The sequence below is a fragment of the Psittacula echo genome (genome assembly GCF_963264785.1).
Source record: "Psittacula echo genome assembly, chromosome: 2".
Taxonomy (NCBI): domain Eukaryota; kingdom Metazoa; phylum Chordata; class Aves; order Psittaciformes; family Psittacidae; genus Psittacula; species Psittacula echo.
This window is the reverse complement of record NC_137737.1, coordinates 86,289,665-86,302,551: the sequence shown is the minus strand read 5'-3', so window position 1 is coordinate 86,302,551 and position 12,887 is coordinate 86,289,665. Positions and strand designations below refer to the sequence as shown.

Sequence of the window (12,887 nt, the reverse complement as noted above, 5' to 3'; positions counted from 1 at the left end):
GCTTAGTAGGACTGAGCTGTCTCTTACAAAAAATACTATGTTGAAGAACAATATATATCTCCAAAGCGTGATAGCAGATGTAGGTAACTGATGAGAGACAAGAAAGGCAAGTACAAACACATCATTCAGAAATAAGTGTTGTTTGGCTCACAGGATATGACAACATTTCCATATCTTTTTTTTTTTTCCCTTTCTATATTTATTTGTGTTCACAGATACACCACATTTCATACAGCATTCTGTGTATGCAGGTAATGTTTATAGGACACAAATGCCCTGTACAAAGCTCAAAACCAAAATTAAAATGCTTTAATATAAATAAATATATGGAAATATACATACGCATATGTGTTTATATAGTATAATTGTGTTTGAGTTCTTTATTGTATTTACTCTTTTGCTCTGTGGACATATGGGGGATGGGATTCTGAAACAAAATATAGTTATTTCATGTTTGCAAGAAAAAAAGAAATGCACTATTGGTAGGATGTAGGAACTCTCTTTTCCCACCCTTTGCAAATGACACCTATTAAGATGAGAATGTTGGGGGCAGGAAAGGGGATTAAATACTTAATGCTGTCTGGAGGGCCTTTGCTCAGGATTGTTCCTGTTAAAGAGGAAGACCAGCACCAGTAACCAAGAAGGATTTCTGAAGTAAAGGAGGAAATAGTGTGAGAAGTAGTATAAAAGAAGCACAGACATTTGTAACAGGAGGCAAAGACCTATGAGTAGAAACAGCTGACTGACAAAACCTAGTTTGATGCTACCATTTGTATAGTTTACTAACTGCAGGTTAATTATGTGCAGTTTCACATAAACAGTCAGAAAATCATGTTAGTGAAGGAAGACAACCTGAATGTGCAACTGTGCAAACAAAGGTGAGTGCCAATTTGGTCTTGGTAGCAGGTGGTGTGTATTGATCGCCTTCTCAAGTCCACAACACATCCTGCTTCTGTCAAAGTAGTGTTACAGTGTTAATAGTTTCAAACTCTTCTCAGCAGTGCCACAAAACATATCACTGACCATGAGTGGTGACATGGGAGGTTGGATAGTCTATAAAAAAGAAAAAGAAAACCCAAACCAAAAATCACTGTATATGTAGTACAGTGCTGTGACATGTTGCCAAGGGGGACCAGGGAGTCTCCATTCTTGGAGGTTTTCAAGACTTGGCTATACAGAGCTGTGGCTGACCAGATCTAATGTTAGGTAGTAAATCAATAAATCTTTTTGATCCACATTTGGTCACTCTGAGTGAAACTATGCTTTTCTCTGGAGCAGTAGGTAAAGACAGGGATGGGGAATTTATATCTGCAGAGAACAACAGGTGAGAAGGAGGCAACCCTTGGAGCTCTGCAATGGCCAGCCTGGAGTGGATTTCTGTATGAGACAGACTGTGAAATTTTCTAATGAAATTAAGGTAATGAGCAATGTCTGTGAGGAAGGCTTGGGATTTTGGAAAGGAAGCACCTGAGGAGCTGAGTAAAAGAACTTGGATGAAATTTAGTAGTACGGAGTGCAAGGTTATGGTTGGTCTGACAGATCAGTGACAAGAAATTCTGATACAAGTTGGAAGCCCATCAGATGGAGATGCAGTGAGTTCAGGATTTTAATTAATTCTGTGGATTTGATGACAACTGAGCTAGATCACAATAACCATCCATGTGGCTGCTCTTAAGGTAAGTATAAATCCTGTTTACTTAAGTGGCTCCCAGTGAAGGAAAGCTACCTCATGTTTGCTGAGCATGACTTTAGTGACTGGGATTGTGTCAATGTGTAACACAATGTGTTCAGCTGCTATAAGGTCATGATCTGTCTGAGCCCCACTTGCATGGGTCAGCTATTAAGGTTTTGTAGCTGTGAGCAAATGAGCTGTCATTCTAGGATGTATGAAAACATACTTCTGTGAAATCAGTATTAATGCTATGGTATGACTCACTGATAAAATCTGGGAAGTGTGTTTGCAGTTTTGGTCACCCAGAAGGTTGACTTGAAAGAGGTTACTAGAATGATTAGGGGAATGAAGAGCATGTTTTCTAGGAAGAAACTAGAAGAACATAGTTTGCTGAGCATAATGAAGGCTGTGATAACATTAAATATTAAGAAGAATACTAGTGAGAGGAGATATCTAGAAATTAAAGAATAAAATTCACATAAGAAGAAAAACATGAGAACTAGCCATGAATATTGATTAAATGTACAAACTATTTAAGTGGTGAGATTCAAAGCAGTGCAATTAATGTAGTCACAGAAATCTAACTCATTAAGAAAGCATTGGATCAATACATTTAAGGGGTGCTGTATGGTGATGGTTACATGTGACATCAGCTGGCTGAATTTGATGACCCAGGAGATACTGGTTCCACTCTTCTGTTTCAGTAACATTAGTACCAATACTATTGACATCGTTATTACATTATTACATCTGTGTAAATCAACTTCAGTAAAGACTTCTTATCCTTTCTTTAATTCTTCCTGCGCTTAAATAGGAGGTTGAGTTGAGGTAAATCCAGGAATTATTCATATTGAATTTACTTAATCATTGTCTCTCGTTGTGTGAGCTTATGGTATATGAAAGTAACGTAACAAAGAGCCTTTCGTCTTTTATTCAAATGGAAAGTGGAGGCTAATAAACATGGTTTTGTCTGAAGATGCAGGAACAAGTAATCAAGTGATGTCATTTTCCCTTTGCTACTTCAATTTGCAGAGAAATACCAAAGTTAAATGATTACTGGCAAGGCTTTTACTGCTTCACCATTTGTCTTCTCTGTTTTGACCTTAAACAGCTGACAAGCTAATGGATTATATGTTGTTTTTCTCTAGTTTTTCCTGGATAATGCTGTAAAAGCTTTTCCCTCAGTTCTTAATTCATCAAATGCGAGTTTTCCTAATTTGAGTAATCAGACACGGTGGTGTATACAAAACAACTGTTTTTTCCTACCGGTAAGTCCATTTTACATTTCTTTCTTTGTTTACAACAATTGCACTAAATTGACTGTTGCTGGATCTGCTTGAAGTTAAACATCCACCAGTTTTTAAGACTGTAGCGAAAGCTTGGGTTTTTTTCAGTCACCTGCAACTGCATTTGAAGTAAGTAGGAAGTGAAAGGAGGTTAGTACTTCTGAAAATAGAGGGTTTAATGAGTGTCAGAGTAAAAAGCAGGAAACAGTACAATAACTAGGAAGCCTAGCTCACCCATGCCAACAAATGGGTGTTACAAGATAGCAGGAGAACACACAGCAACTGCAAAGCAGACTGTGCACTGAAAGCCAGGTCAGCTCACAAATGGGTTTCACAAGCACTAGTGGTAGACCTGAAAATATTCACAGATTTTATCATTGTCCTGGCAGTAAATGTGAAATCTATGATCATCACACTTTTGTCATTGCATATTTGATTAAGAGGTGAGGTGAGAGAGGGAGAAATACAACACTGGTGTACCACTGCATAGGCTGTTCAAAAGAACTGAACTGATTTGAAAATGTTTTAGTGTGAACAAAAGCAGAGCAGCACATGCAAGAAGAGGGGCAAGGACATTGCTGGAAAAAAGTGTGATCTATATGTTAGAGAACAATGATTCTTAAAGGGATTACAAAAGACACACAGTTAAACATAACAAGCTGTGTATTGTGCCAAAACAGGTCAACGGTCTTTGGATGAATAAGCAGGAGGCAGAATTGATGAAACCAGTACTAGAATGGTGTGTGCTGATTTCTACACAATGTGTTTTGCATGAAACAGCTATTCACTGTGACAAGCTGTGCAACCCTTAGGCACACACACAAAACAAAATGTTAGTTGTATATAGACCCATCCTGGAAAAAAAAAATATATATATAACAATTACAGTAACTGCAGCACTTACTTAGAGATTTTCAGCATCTCCCTGGTAAAGCTACAGTAGAGCATGACTTTGTTTCTTATTTTCAAATTTAGCTTACTAAATGCCACCAAGTATGGAAAGGTGCCTGCGTTTTCTTTTGTCTCTGATTAATTGGCACAAAAAATCTGTTAAAATGTCACTTCTGATAATAATAAATGAAAAAGTTATGTTGGGTAGAGTTTTTAAAAACTTTTTCCCTAACCTATTTTTATTCAGCATCTCTCAAATACACATAATTTTCATCTTGCACAACTGCAGAGCTTCTAGCTTGAAAAAGCTATGAATTCCTTTTGAGTTACTACTTCTGATCTAAAGTGAAAAAAAAATAATACAGAATTCTTCTCTTTACTAAATGAGATATTGAATACTTAAGCTGCAAAGTTTGTTTCCTTATATTAAAAATTCAATCTTTTGAATCTGTGTGTTAGCTTTTAAGCTTTATTCATGTAGATAAACTTCCTGTGATTTATGATAATGGACCTGACAGATCTATAGACAATGTTATCTAAAATGAATGAACAAGAGACTTTTTTAATTACTTCAGCAGCAACAGAATTTAGTGCATTCTGAAGCAAACTAATTGATTCTCCCCCTCATCCAGCCCCCAAAATAACTTTTCTGAGTTGTATTGCTTGTTTTCTTGTTCTTTTTCAAGATATAGCAAAGGTTACACAGTGAGTTAGGTCTTTGCTTGTGTTGAGTTTTGTTGGGTTTTGCTGTGATGCTTCTGTTGTTTCCATATAATAGAAGTTAGGCATGGGAGATCTCAAGTCATGCATGTCTGTTCCTGTGATAAACTACAGACTGGTATTAGTGCTGCCGCCTCCACATGTTAAATAAATGAAGTCCTAATCCCGACTTCTAAAATATGCAGTTTTAGAATACACTTTATTTGTCTAGGGATTTCCAAAATTACTTCGTTCTCAAGTTTTTCTTCACAGACATATTGAGTAGAATCCCTTTTTACTTTAGTAAAGGTCTTTATAACCACAGAACTGCAGATCTTACATTTTTCTGAGAAGAGATCAAATGGACTGGGCTTGATCCTAAGGGTGTACTGTGCTGTGCAAGGCAAGTGATCCTGGTAAGAAAGGCACTCAGATTCTGTCAGGTATTGGTTAAAATGCCATTTATTGGAGCTAGCACAAAGAGAAAAAAGGGGGTAGATGGAGTTACATCCCTTCAGATACTAGGAACCCTGAACTGTGAAGCACCAGTCAGGAATAGCGTGAGGTGCAGATCCAGCCTGTGGAGATGTTACCCAATATTTTCATCTTTTGAGCTGTTACAGGATTTTTTTAAAAAGAAACATTTCTATTTGTCATTTCTGATGTCAGACAAAAAACATCCATGAGAACTTGCTGCACTAGATAGAGGCCACAGAGGTGGCATAACTGCTGCTACCAAGTGGGAGCTGCCTGCAACCTCCTTGGTTGCAATAAGTCGGCTGAGCTGTGGCTGATATTGTCCTGCAGTGGAGGGATATGCAGAGCACAGCACAGGTGAGCGCCTGCTCAGCTTCACTGCTGTGTGGGTTGCTAACACTTTGGTGTGCAATGATCCTCCCGTCAGGGTCACTGCGAAAGATAGGTATCGCTGCAACTGTGCTTTGGAGAAAGCCTCAATGCCTATGTAGTCTGAGCACATTTCTTTCAGTAGGTTGTACAGAGGTGTAGGATGAACGTTGGTCTTCACTACGAAACAAGCCCAGTATACCTGCACACAAAACCAGTAATTTTTTCCCAGCTGGGCATTAATTCCTGTATAGGAATGTTCATGCTCATTTGATGAACAGACAGCAGAATTCTTGGCCCGGGAGCCAGGCTGCCATTTGTTTGACAGCTTGCAATCTTTGTACTTTGACAAAGACCAGAGTTCTCATGATATGCATCGGACAGTAATTCCACCAGTCCTGATTTTCTGTACGGCTATTTTGACTGTTCCTTCACTAAAGAATTGTGTTTATCGGTGTCTTCCCTGCTTTGTAACTGCATGCATCCTTCTAAGATGCTAGCCAGAATGCCAGTTACCTTTAGTCCTCTACAGTGTGTGACCTCCTGTGGAATGCAGGCATCAGAGAAGTTTTATTTTTGGTGATTCTGAGCAGTAGCTATTTCAGATTCTTATTTCAAGCAGATCTACAAGCAAATTGCAGTAACGGCAGGGATTGAGATGGCAGATCAATTCTGTCTGATGGGTGCTGTGAAAATTATTCTTCTTAGTGATCCTCCAACATTAGTATACAGTGATTCAAGTTCTGTCAAGAAGTGCTGCCATCAACAAGTCAACAGTAGTCTGAAATAGCATATCTAGAAATAGAATGCTTTGTAGCTCCAGAAAATAAAACTTCCTTACAAGGTGCAGGACTGTAATTTTCAGGAGGCGTCTTTGGCAAAGGCCCTGTATGTTAAGGACTAAGATAACAATCCTAGTGAGAATGTATAATTCCTGTTTTAGCATTAATATTGATGCCCTAATAAATTTCCAGAAAGTATATAAAGTATTTTCCAGGAATTTAATTTCAACCATGCATATTTTTGTTGATATATATGACATAGGAAAGAAAAGGCCTTTTTTTAGCAACTTAATGTGTTCTTATGTAGTCGTAACTCAAGAGGATTGAATGGACAGATTTTTTTTATATTTATATTATGCATAGGCCATGTTATTAATTTTTCATTTTTCATATCAGCTGTATTTCTACAGTTTGTAAAATTGTGTATCTGTGAGGTTCATAATAACTCTTTACTGCATCTGTTTATAAATATAGCAAATATAGGCAATGAAATTGTTTTCAGATATTTAGGCATTTCACCTTGAACCTTATGGTAGTGATAGCTACGGGGTAGTTACTGAACTCAAGCATGAGTAAAAACCGTACAGTGGCACAGGAATAAATCTGTCAGTCTGCTGGCAGTGGACTCTTAAGTTAGACTTCAACACCAGCAGTGGTGTTCCATGAATAGGCCCTCCTCACTACTGCAGAAAAGTAAACAAAAAAATGACAAAGGGCAAAAATTAGGAGTATAATCTGGATTCTATTGAGTTTTGGGTGAATAGAGGCCTAGTAAAAAAAATTATCTAATTTATTAAATACCAACATCTGGTTATTGTTGACTGTCTGTAAACCATAATGTCCCAGGTTGTAAAGGATTTCATTTTTAAGTGATCAGTCAATAATACTTTATTTTATACTAGCATTTCATTATGTCTGATGTCCTACTCAGGGGTCAAATTCTAAATATTTTCCATTTGATTTTTCTTTGTCAGTATTTTATATACAGCTGCATATTAGGGCTCATTTCCTGTTCTGTTTTCCTGAGGATTAATTATGAGTTAAAAATGGTGATAATGTTGATTGCATTGGTGGGCTACAATGTTATCCTTCTGCACACTCACGGGCCCATGCTGGATGACTACAGCAAATTTATGTATGCAATGGCACCTCTTAGAAGGTAGGTGGATAACTCCAGTCCTTCTGAAATTAACTGAAATTTAAAACTGCCTGTGGCATTTCTCTGTCATGGAACAGATTTTTTTTTCTGTGTGTTTAGCTATATAATCTACAAGTCATAATTTAAAAACATTGTCATGCTGCAGTTAATATATGATTTAATGTCACACCTCAGAGCATTAGAATAAAATAAACAAGTCTGGGCACATGCTATAGGAAATAGACTATGGTTTAATTTGCATTTTTTTAATAAAGGACATTAGGAAGAAGTTATCATCAAGGTAGTTAAGGCCTAAGGCTGAATATAATTAACACTGTTAAGACATTTGCTGCAAGCCAAATAAAATCAACTTCCTCAAACTAGCACATTGTCTTAAAGCTCTACAAATTCAGTCTTAACTATTGAAAAAAATAATAAACCAACAGTTTGGAATTTTTTTGCTGTGCTCATGTGTGTTAATTTTTCTGTGAGACTGCTGAAATCTTTGTTAGAGGTGATAATACGTAAGATCAAAATTATGACTCAATTCTAAGTACTGCTGTATTAAGTAATTTTTGGACACCTGTAATTTCTACCTCACTTTCAATCAAAGAGGTGATTCTCCTTTATGTAGGCTGAGTGTGCAGTGCATATACCACAACAGAAAAACTGAATGTTCAGAATAGAGTTTCAGTATCCTTTTTCCTGTGCTGTAAACTGCTCGAGATCTTTAGGGCGCAAAGGCAATAATGGAAAAGGATCTGAGTTTTTAAAAAGTCTGTTTTCTTTGCACTTAAATCTAAAGATTAAACGGACAAACCCAGGTCCTTTTTTTCCATTGCATTAGAGGAACAGATATCTGTGTGACGGGATGGAGAACCATGGAACAGGTTAGATTGAGCATGTGCTTCTGGCAGCTCTGATTTTGCCAGTCAAGATGTGTGTCTGTTTGTATTTTCCTTCCTAAATCTCTCACCAAGGTTCTTCTTTCAGTAGCATCTGTAGGAGAGTGCTAGGGAAAATTGTTCTCCATCACCTGTAGTGTCTTTTCCCAAAGCAGAGCTAATAAACTCTGTACGAGATCTAGTTTGTGCCTCCTGTAATTCTGAGGTAGAAAGACATCTTGGGACTTAGGTGCTTTATTTTCTGTTTCTTGACATTCATTAGATACGGTCAAGCTCTCCATTATGGAAGCAGTGTTACTACATAAAAAAAAAAAAAAAAAAAAAAACCAAAAAAAAAAAACCAACTCTTTTTAGGCTGCCTGTATAGAATAAGCACGAAATGCTCTCCATTTGTAAGCAAACAAGGACATCATTTTTACTAAATCCTCATCTTATTATCGGATTTCAAACTGTAGGCACATTTGCACAAAATGCAGTAGAGTAATTATAGCTACATAATGGAATTAATCATATTTCATCAAATAATAAAGCATATCATGTTTAAATGGTCTTAGTTTATATACTAGAAAGTAGTATCAATCGTGGTCTTAGTCTTGTACTGAAGTAATACTGTTTTAACTTTTGAGCAGCTTCCTTTACTTCCTTTACTTATGTTTTTATTTTGTAGGCCAGGAATACTGAAAGACCTGAAGACAATGGGCTCAATTTCTTTGTTTATATTCTTCATCACATTACTGGTTTTGGGCAGACAGGTAAGATGCACACTTCTCTTTGTTTGCATCAGTGGACACAATGCCAGCCTGCACATGCAGCCATGCATACCTTCTCAAGAATGCTTTAGATTTTCTGACAAACACCTTTATTCTGTTCTGCCCCACACCCTTGCAAAGAAGTGTCACAGCATCTAAAAAAGCTGGGTTTTTTTATTACCTTTCAATATGGCCTTAAAACTCACCAATAACTGTCACTGGGACTGTAGACATTATGCTGATAGTGTGCTGTGACTATTGCTTGTCATGCTGACCAATATTGTCTCATGGCTTCCTAGTGTGCTCCCATCTGTCTGCATCCATCTGCTGTCTCCCTAGTTGCTTAATTACAAGCTATTTTCTTCACAGTTATTACAATTTGATGAAGACACAGAAACAATGTAGCATGCAAACAGAAGGGTACCACATACTGAGGCCACAGTTGCACTGAAACTATGACCCAACAGGAAGCTACTCTTTTTGTTACCCAATTGTGCTTTTCCAGTACCAGTGTGATGTCAATGGTCTTACTTTCTATGAAGCTGAGGCCAGGGGCAAGGGCAATTCCTTATATAAATCCTCTGGTCTGTCCATGATGCATGGTTAAAACTGCAACTCCAGCCCATTTAGCCAGGAATGATGCAGTGCACGTGAGAGGGCTCTGAGATGGAAGAAGCAATCCATGTGGGATCTCATGAACAGCCTGTACCCCCACAGCCTGCAGCCTTGGGAAGGATCTTATCCCAGACTGTCTTTAAATCAGTCATTTACATTACAATTCCTTTAAATATAATGACTGTCATTTAAATTGACAGACAGGCTTTGCAGATTGCTAGACAAAAAATTCTCACCTGGCAGCTTCTCCAGTAGAAGATCCAAAGATTTGCTGTAGTGGGGAACATCCTTCTTGAGTTAGAAATAACATTCTTCATCTGTGTTGCTGCCAGCACAGTATGAGTTTGCTAATTTGATGATGGTAGCAGAGTGGGACTGGAACACAGCTATTTCACTTGCAAAGCAGGATAAATACTTCATTGCACCAGTTGACAACCTGTAGTCCCTGGGTGCAACACCAAGATAAAAAGGAGGGAAGCCATCTTCACAGAGCAAGGAGAGTGTTTATTTGTAGGTTCAGTCACGTCAACAAGAAAGTTTGTTTTGCATACAACAGTGTGCAGGTGTTGTTCCCTGTCACACCAACTATAAAATGATTCTGTAATGGAAAAGGTCTTTGTTTTTGGAGCTATAGGTGCAGGACCCTTGTTATGATACCGTTTGTTTGTGGCTCTTCAGTCTTTTGCCTTTGATTTTTGTGCTAATTTATTCTTCCTTAAGGAAGGCGAAAAAACCTCTGTGTTTTCACTCTCAAGCAAACTCTAAATGATAACTAGAAAACTTTGTGAACTAATTTTAATACTTACCTGGCATAAGACTGGCCATTTTAAGTTACTGCTAGTGATACTGACTGGTAGCAAATGCTTTGGAAAAGAATAGGGGAGGAAGTGAATCTGTGTAGAGTGATCCCTTCAGGGACATACGCTTCCCACCTTCTGCCAGTTGGCATTTCTGTGGCAATTTTTAATACCTATTGGCTGCTCTGCTTTCTATTACACTGTCTGATCCATTTTTAAACTCTTTTTATCTTCTTGGTCTTCCCAACTCTCTCATAATGAATTTCACAACTTGATAAAATGTCCTGTGAAAGTGTCTTGTTCTTAAACTTTCTGCTTCCTACTTTCATTGAGTGGCACTTGCAGAACACTGTCAAGCCATCTTGGCAGTGTAAGCAAAGTAAAGTTCTTCCTTACCCTTCTTCCACAGGGAAGTAATACAAGTAATTTCTCTCTTTGCTATCTCTCTTTGCTATTGAATTTTTCCGATTTGCAGGTAACACTGTTTCTCTTATTTTAATATCTGATTATTTTAACAATGCCAAAGGTAATAGCTGCTAATGAAAATGGTGGTCTTTCCATTTCCCTTAAGCTGGCATTGGTGCTCCTCTGTCCTCAGAGCGGATAACCAGAAAGATCATCTAAACCAAAGAATGTTTTCTTACAAGCCTTGCTTTGTGAACCTGCCACCACTGGTCAGAGATATGCCTGTCCTGGTGCAAAAGCAGGAGGGCAAATGTGTGTCTCTGACTGAATGGGAATGAAGAGACAGAGAGCTAGTATGTCATTACATGTTTTATAAGCCAATTTAATTCTCAGGTTCAACTAATAGTTCTAGCTGCACCGCTAGCATCCCTACTGAAAGAAGTAGGCCTTCCCTCAGCTACTCATTCTTACTGTTCTGTCGCCTCATTTGTACTGGCACAGCTGCCTGTGGAACTGTAGAGTGGCTCAAAATAGGGTAAAAATCTGCCTTAAAAGTTAACCAGAAAAATGGTTGGGTTGCTGACAGATCTATTTCTGGATCTGGTTTTACGGCGTGGCTGCAGCAATGCTTGTGACAAAAGAATGATCACAGAATGGGAGTGAACAGCCAGATGTGAGGTGCCAAAAGTAGAACTGCTCTTTTTTTTTATGATCATGCCAATACTGATCCCTGACACTGAGATTAAGTGATGCATTTCATTCTGCATGCATGCCATTACAGTTATTTGAAGATAACATGGCAGCAGGCAGACAGTATGTTGAGAATAGCAACTCTTGCACCCTGCTCAGAGATTGCCCAGGAGAATGCAAATTGGTATGGGCTAGACTGTGTAAGGTGTATGCTCACATGTAAACTCTATTGAGCATTAAATCTCTCTTATGGCCCAATTTGCATTACCAGTATCATCATGGCCTGTGAATTCCTTTCTTCTCAGTACCTAAAATAATGAATAGCCCATTACTCTGTAGGCTAGGTGAATATTTTGGGCTCTTTCCATGATGGATTGTATTGTGTTTATCCACACTGAATTTCATTGGCTGTTTTACTGCCCAGATGTTTATAGCAACTTCCCTCAGCAATGAAAACTGTTTATGTGTAGTCTCTGTTCTGCTTTTTACTAAGCTTTTATTCTGTGAGAGGTTCCTTCTCTTCTTAGATAATGTAGTCTGTTCAAGAGCCCCTTATGAAAGAATGTAACGAAAAATTATTTTCAACTTCACTCCTATTGCCCATTGACTTCTTCATAACAGATGGAGGCATGTTCACAGAAGAGATGTCAGCTCTCCCCCATTGTATCAGCTTTAGCTAGTATGTCTAAATAGCTATTTTCCTTAGCATATTTTTTTTTCAAAGTAACTTGCTCAATTTTTCCCAGGGTCAGCACAGTTCTGTTCCAAAGAGTTGCATTATATCCTTACCATTCATTTGTCATTTCACTAATGTTGTGGCTGTTTTGGATGAGCTGGCTCTCCACCGTGAGTTTCAGACTGGCAGCTTCTCATTTTGCTTACTTTTGAGCTGATGACTTCTGGCTGATCAATTTATTAAGGCATCTTCTGCTGATGCTCTGTGTTGAGATACTTTCTTAGACTTGCTGTCGGCAAATAATAGCTGTGAGGTGGAATCTCCTTAGCTCCCTCACTTGAATGAAAACCTAGGCTTAATTTCTATGATCTTAGCTGCTTCAGTGCTGCCTTTGCTGCCCCTTTGCTGAATGCCATAGCATTCACCTTCCCTGACTGTAGACACCTATCTTTACTTTCTATGTGACATTCTTTTAGTGAGGAGAATTAGTTCATTGCCTTACTTAAGCAAATATTGAAAATAGACCCAGGTGATTGTCCCACTAGAATTTCAAAATATAGATAAATCCATCTCTGTGCAATCAATGAGACATGAATCAGTTTCTGTTGCACTTAACTGCTTTTGCCCAAGAAGTTACCACTGATTTGAACCTGTGGGTTGCCTTGCCCAGATGCATGGTAGTCTCTTGTCCTGGCGGAAGCCAATTAATCTGTGATGCCCGGAGGAATGCAGTGTC

At 38.2% G+C, this 12,887-nt stretch overlaps 1 protein-coding gene across 1 annotated transcript in view; it reads left to right on the top strand.

Annotated features, from left to right (window-relative positions):
- Positions 1-12,887, top strand: part of ADCY2 (adenylate cyclase 2) — a gene marked incomplete at both ends in the record, with an annotated part of 213,469 nt that overhangs the window by 182,569 nt on the left and 18,013 nt on the right. Inside the window, 3 exons of the mRNA XM_080611585.1 lie at positions 2,821-2,940; positions 7,151-7,335; positions 8,887-8,971. Of these exons, the coding sequence (XP_080467711.1) occupies positions 2,821-2,940; positions 7,151-7,335; positions 8,887-8,971 (390 nt within the window). The remainder of the gene's footprint in view (positions 1-2,820; positions 2,941-7,150; positions 7,336-8,886; positions 8,972-12,887) is intronic.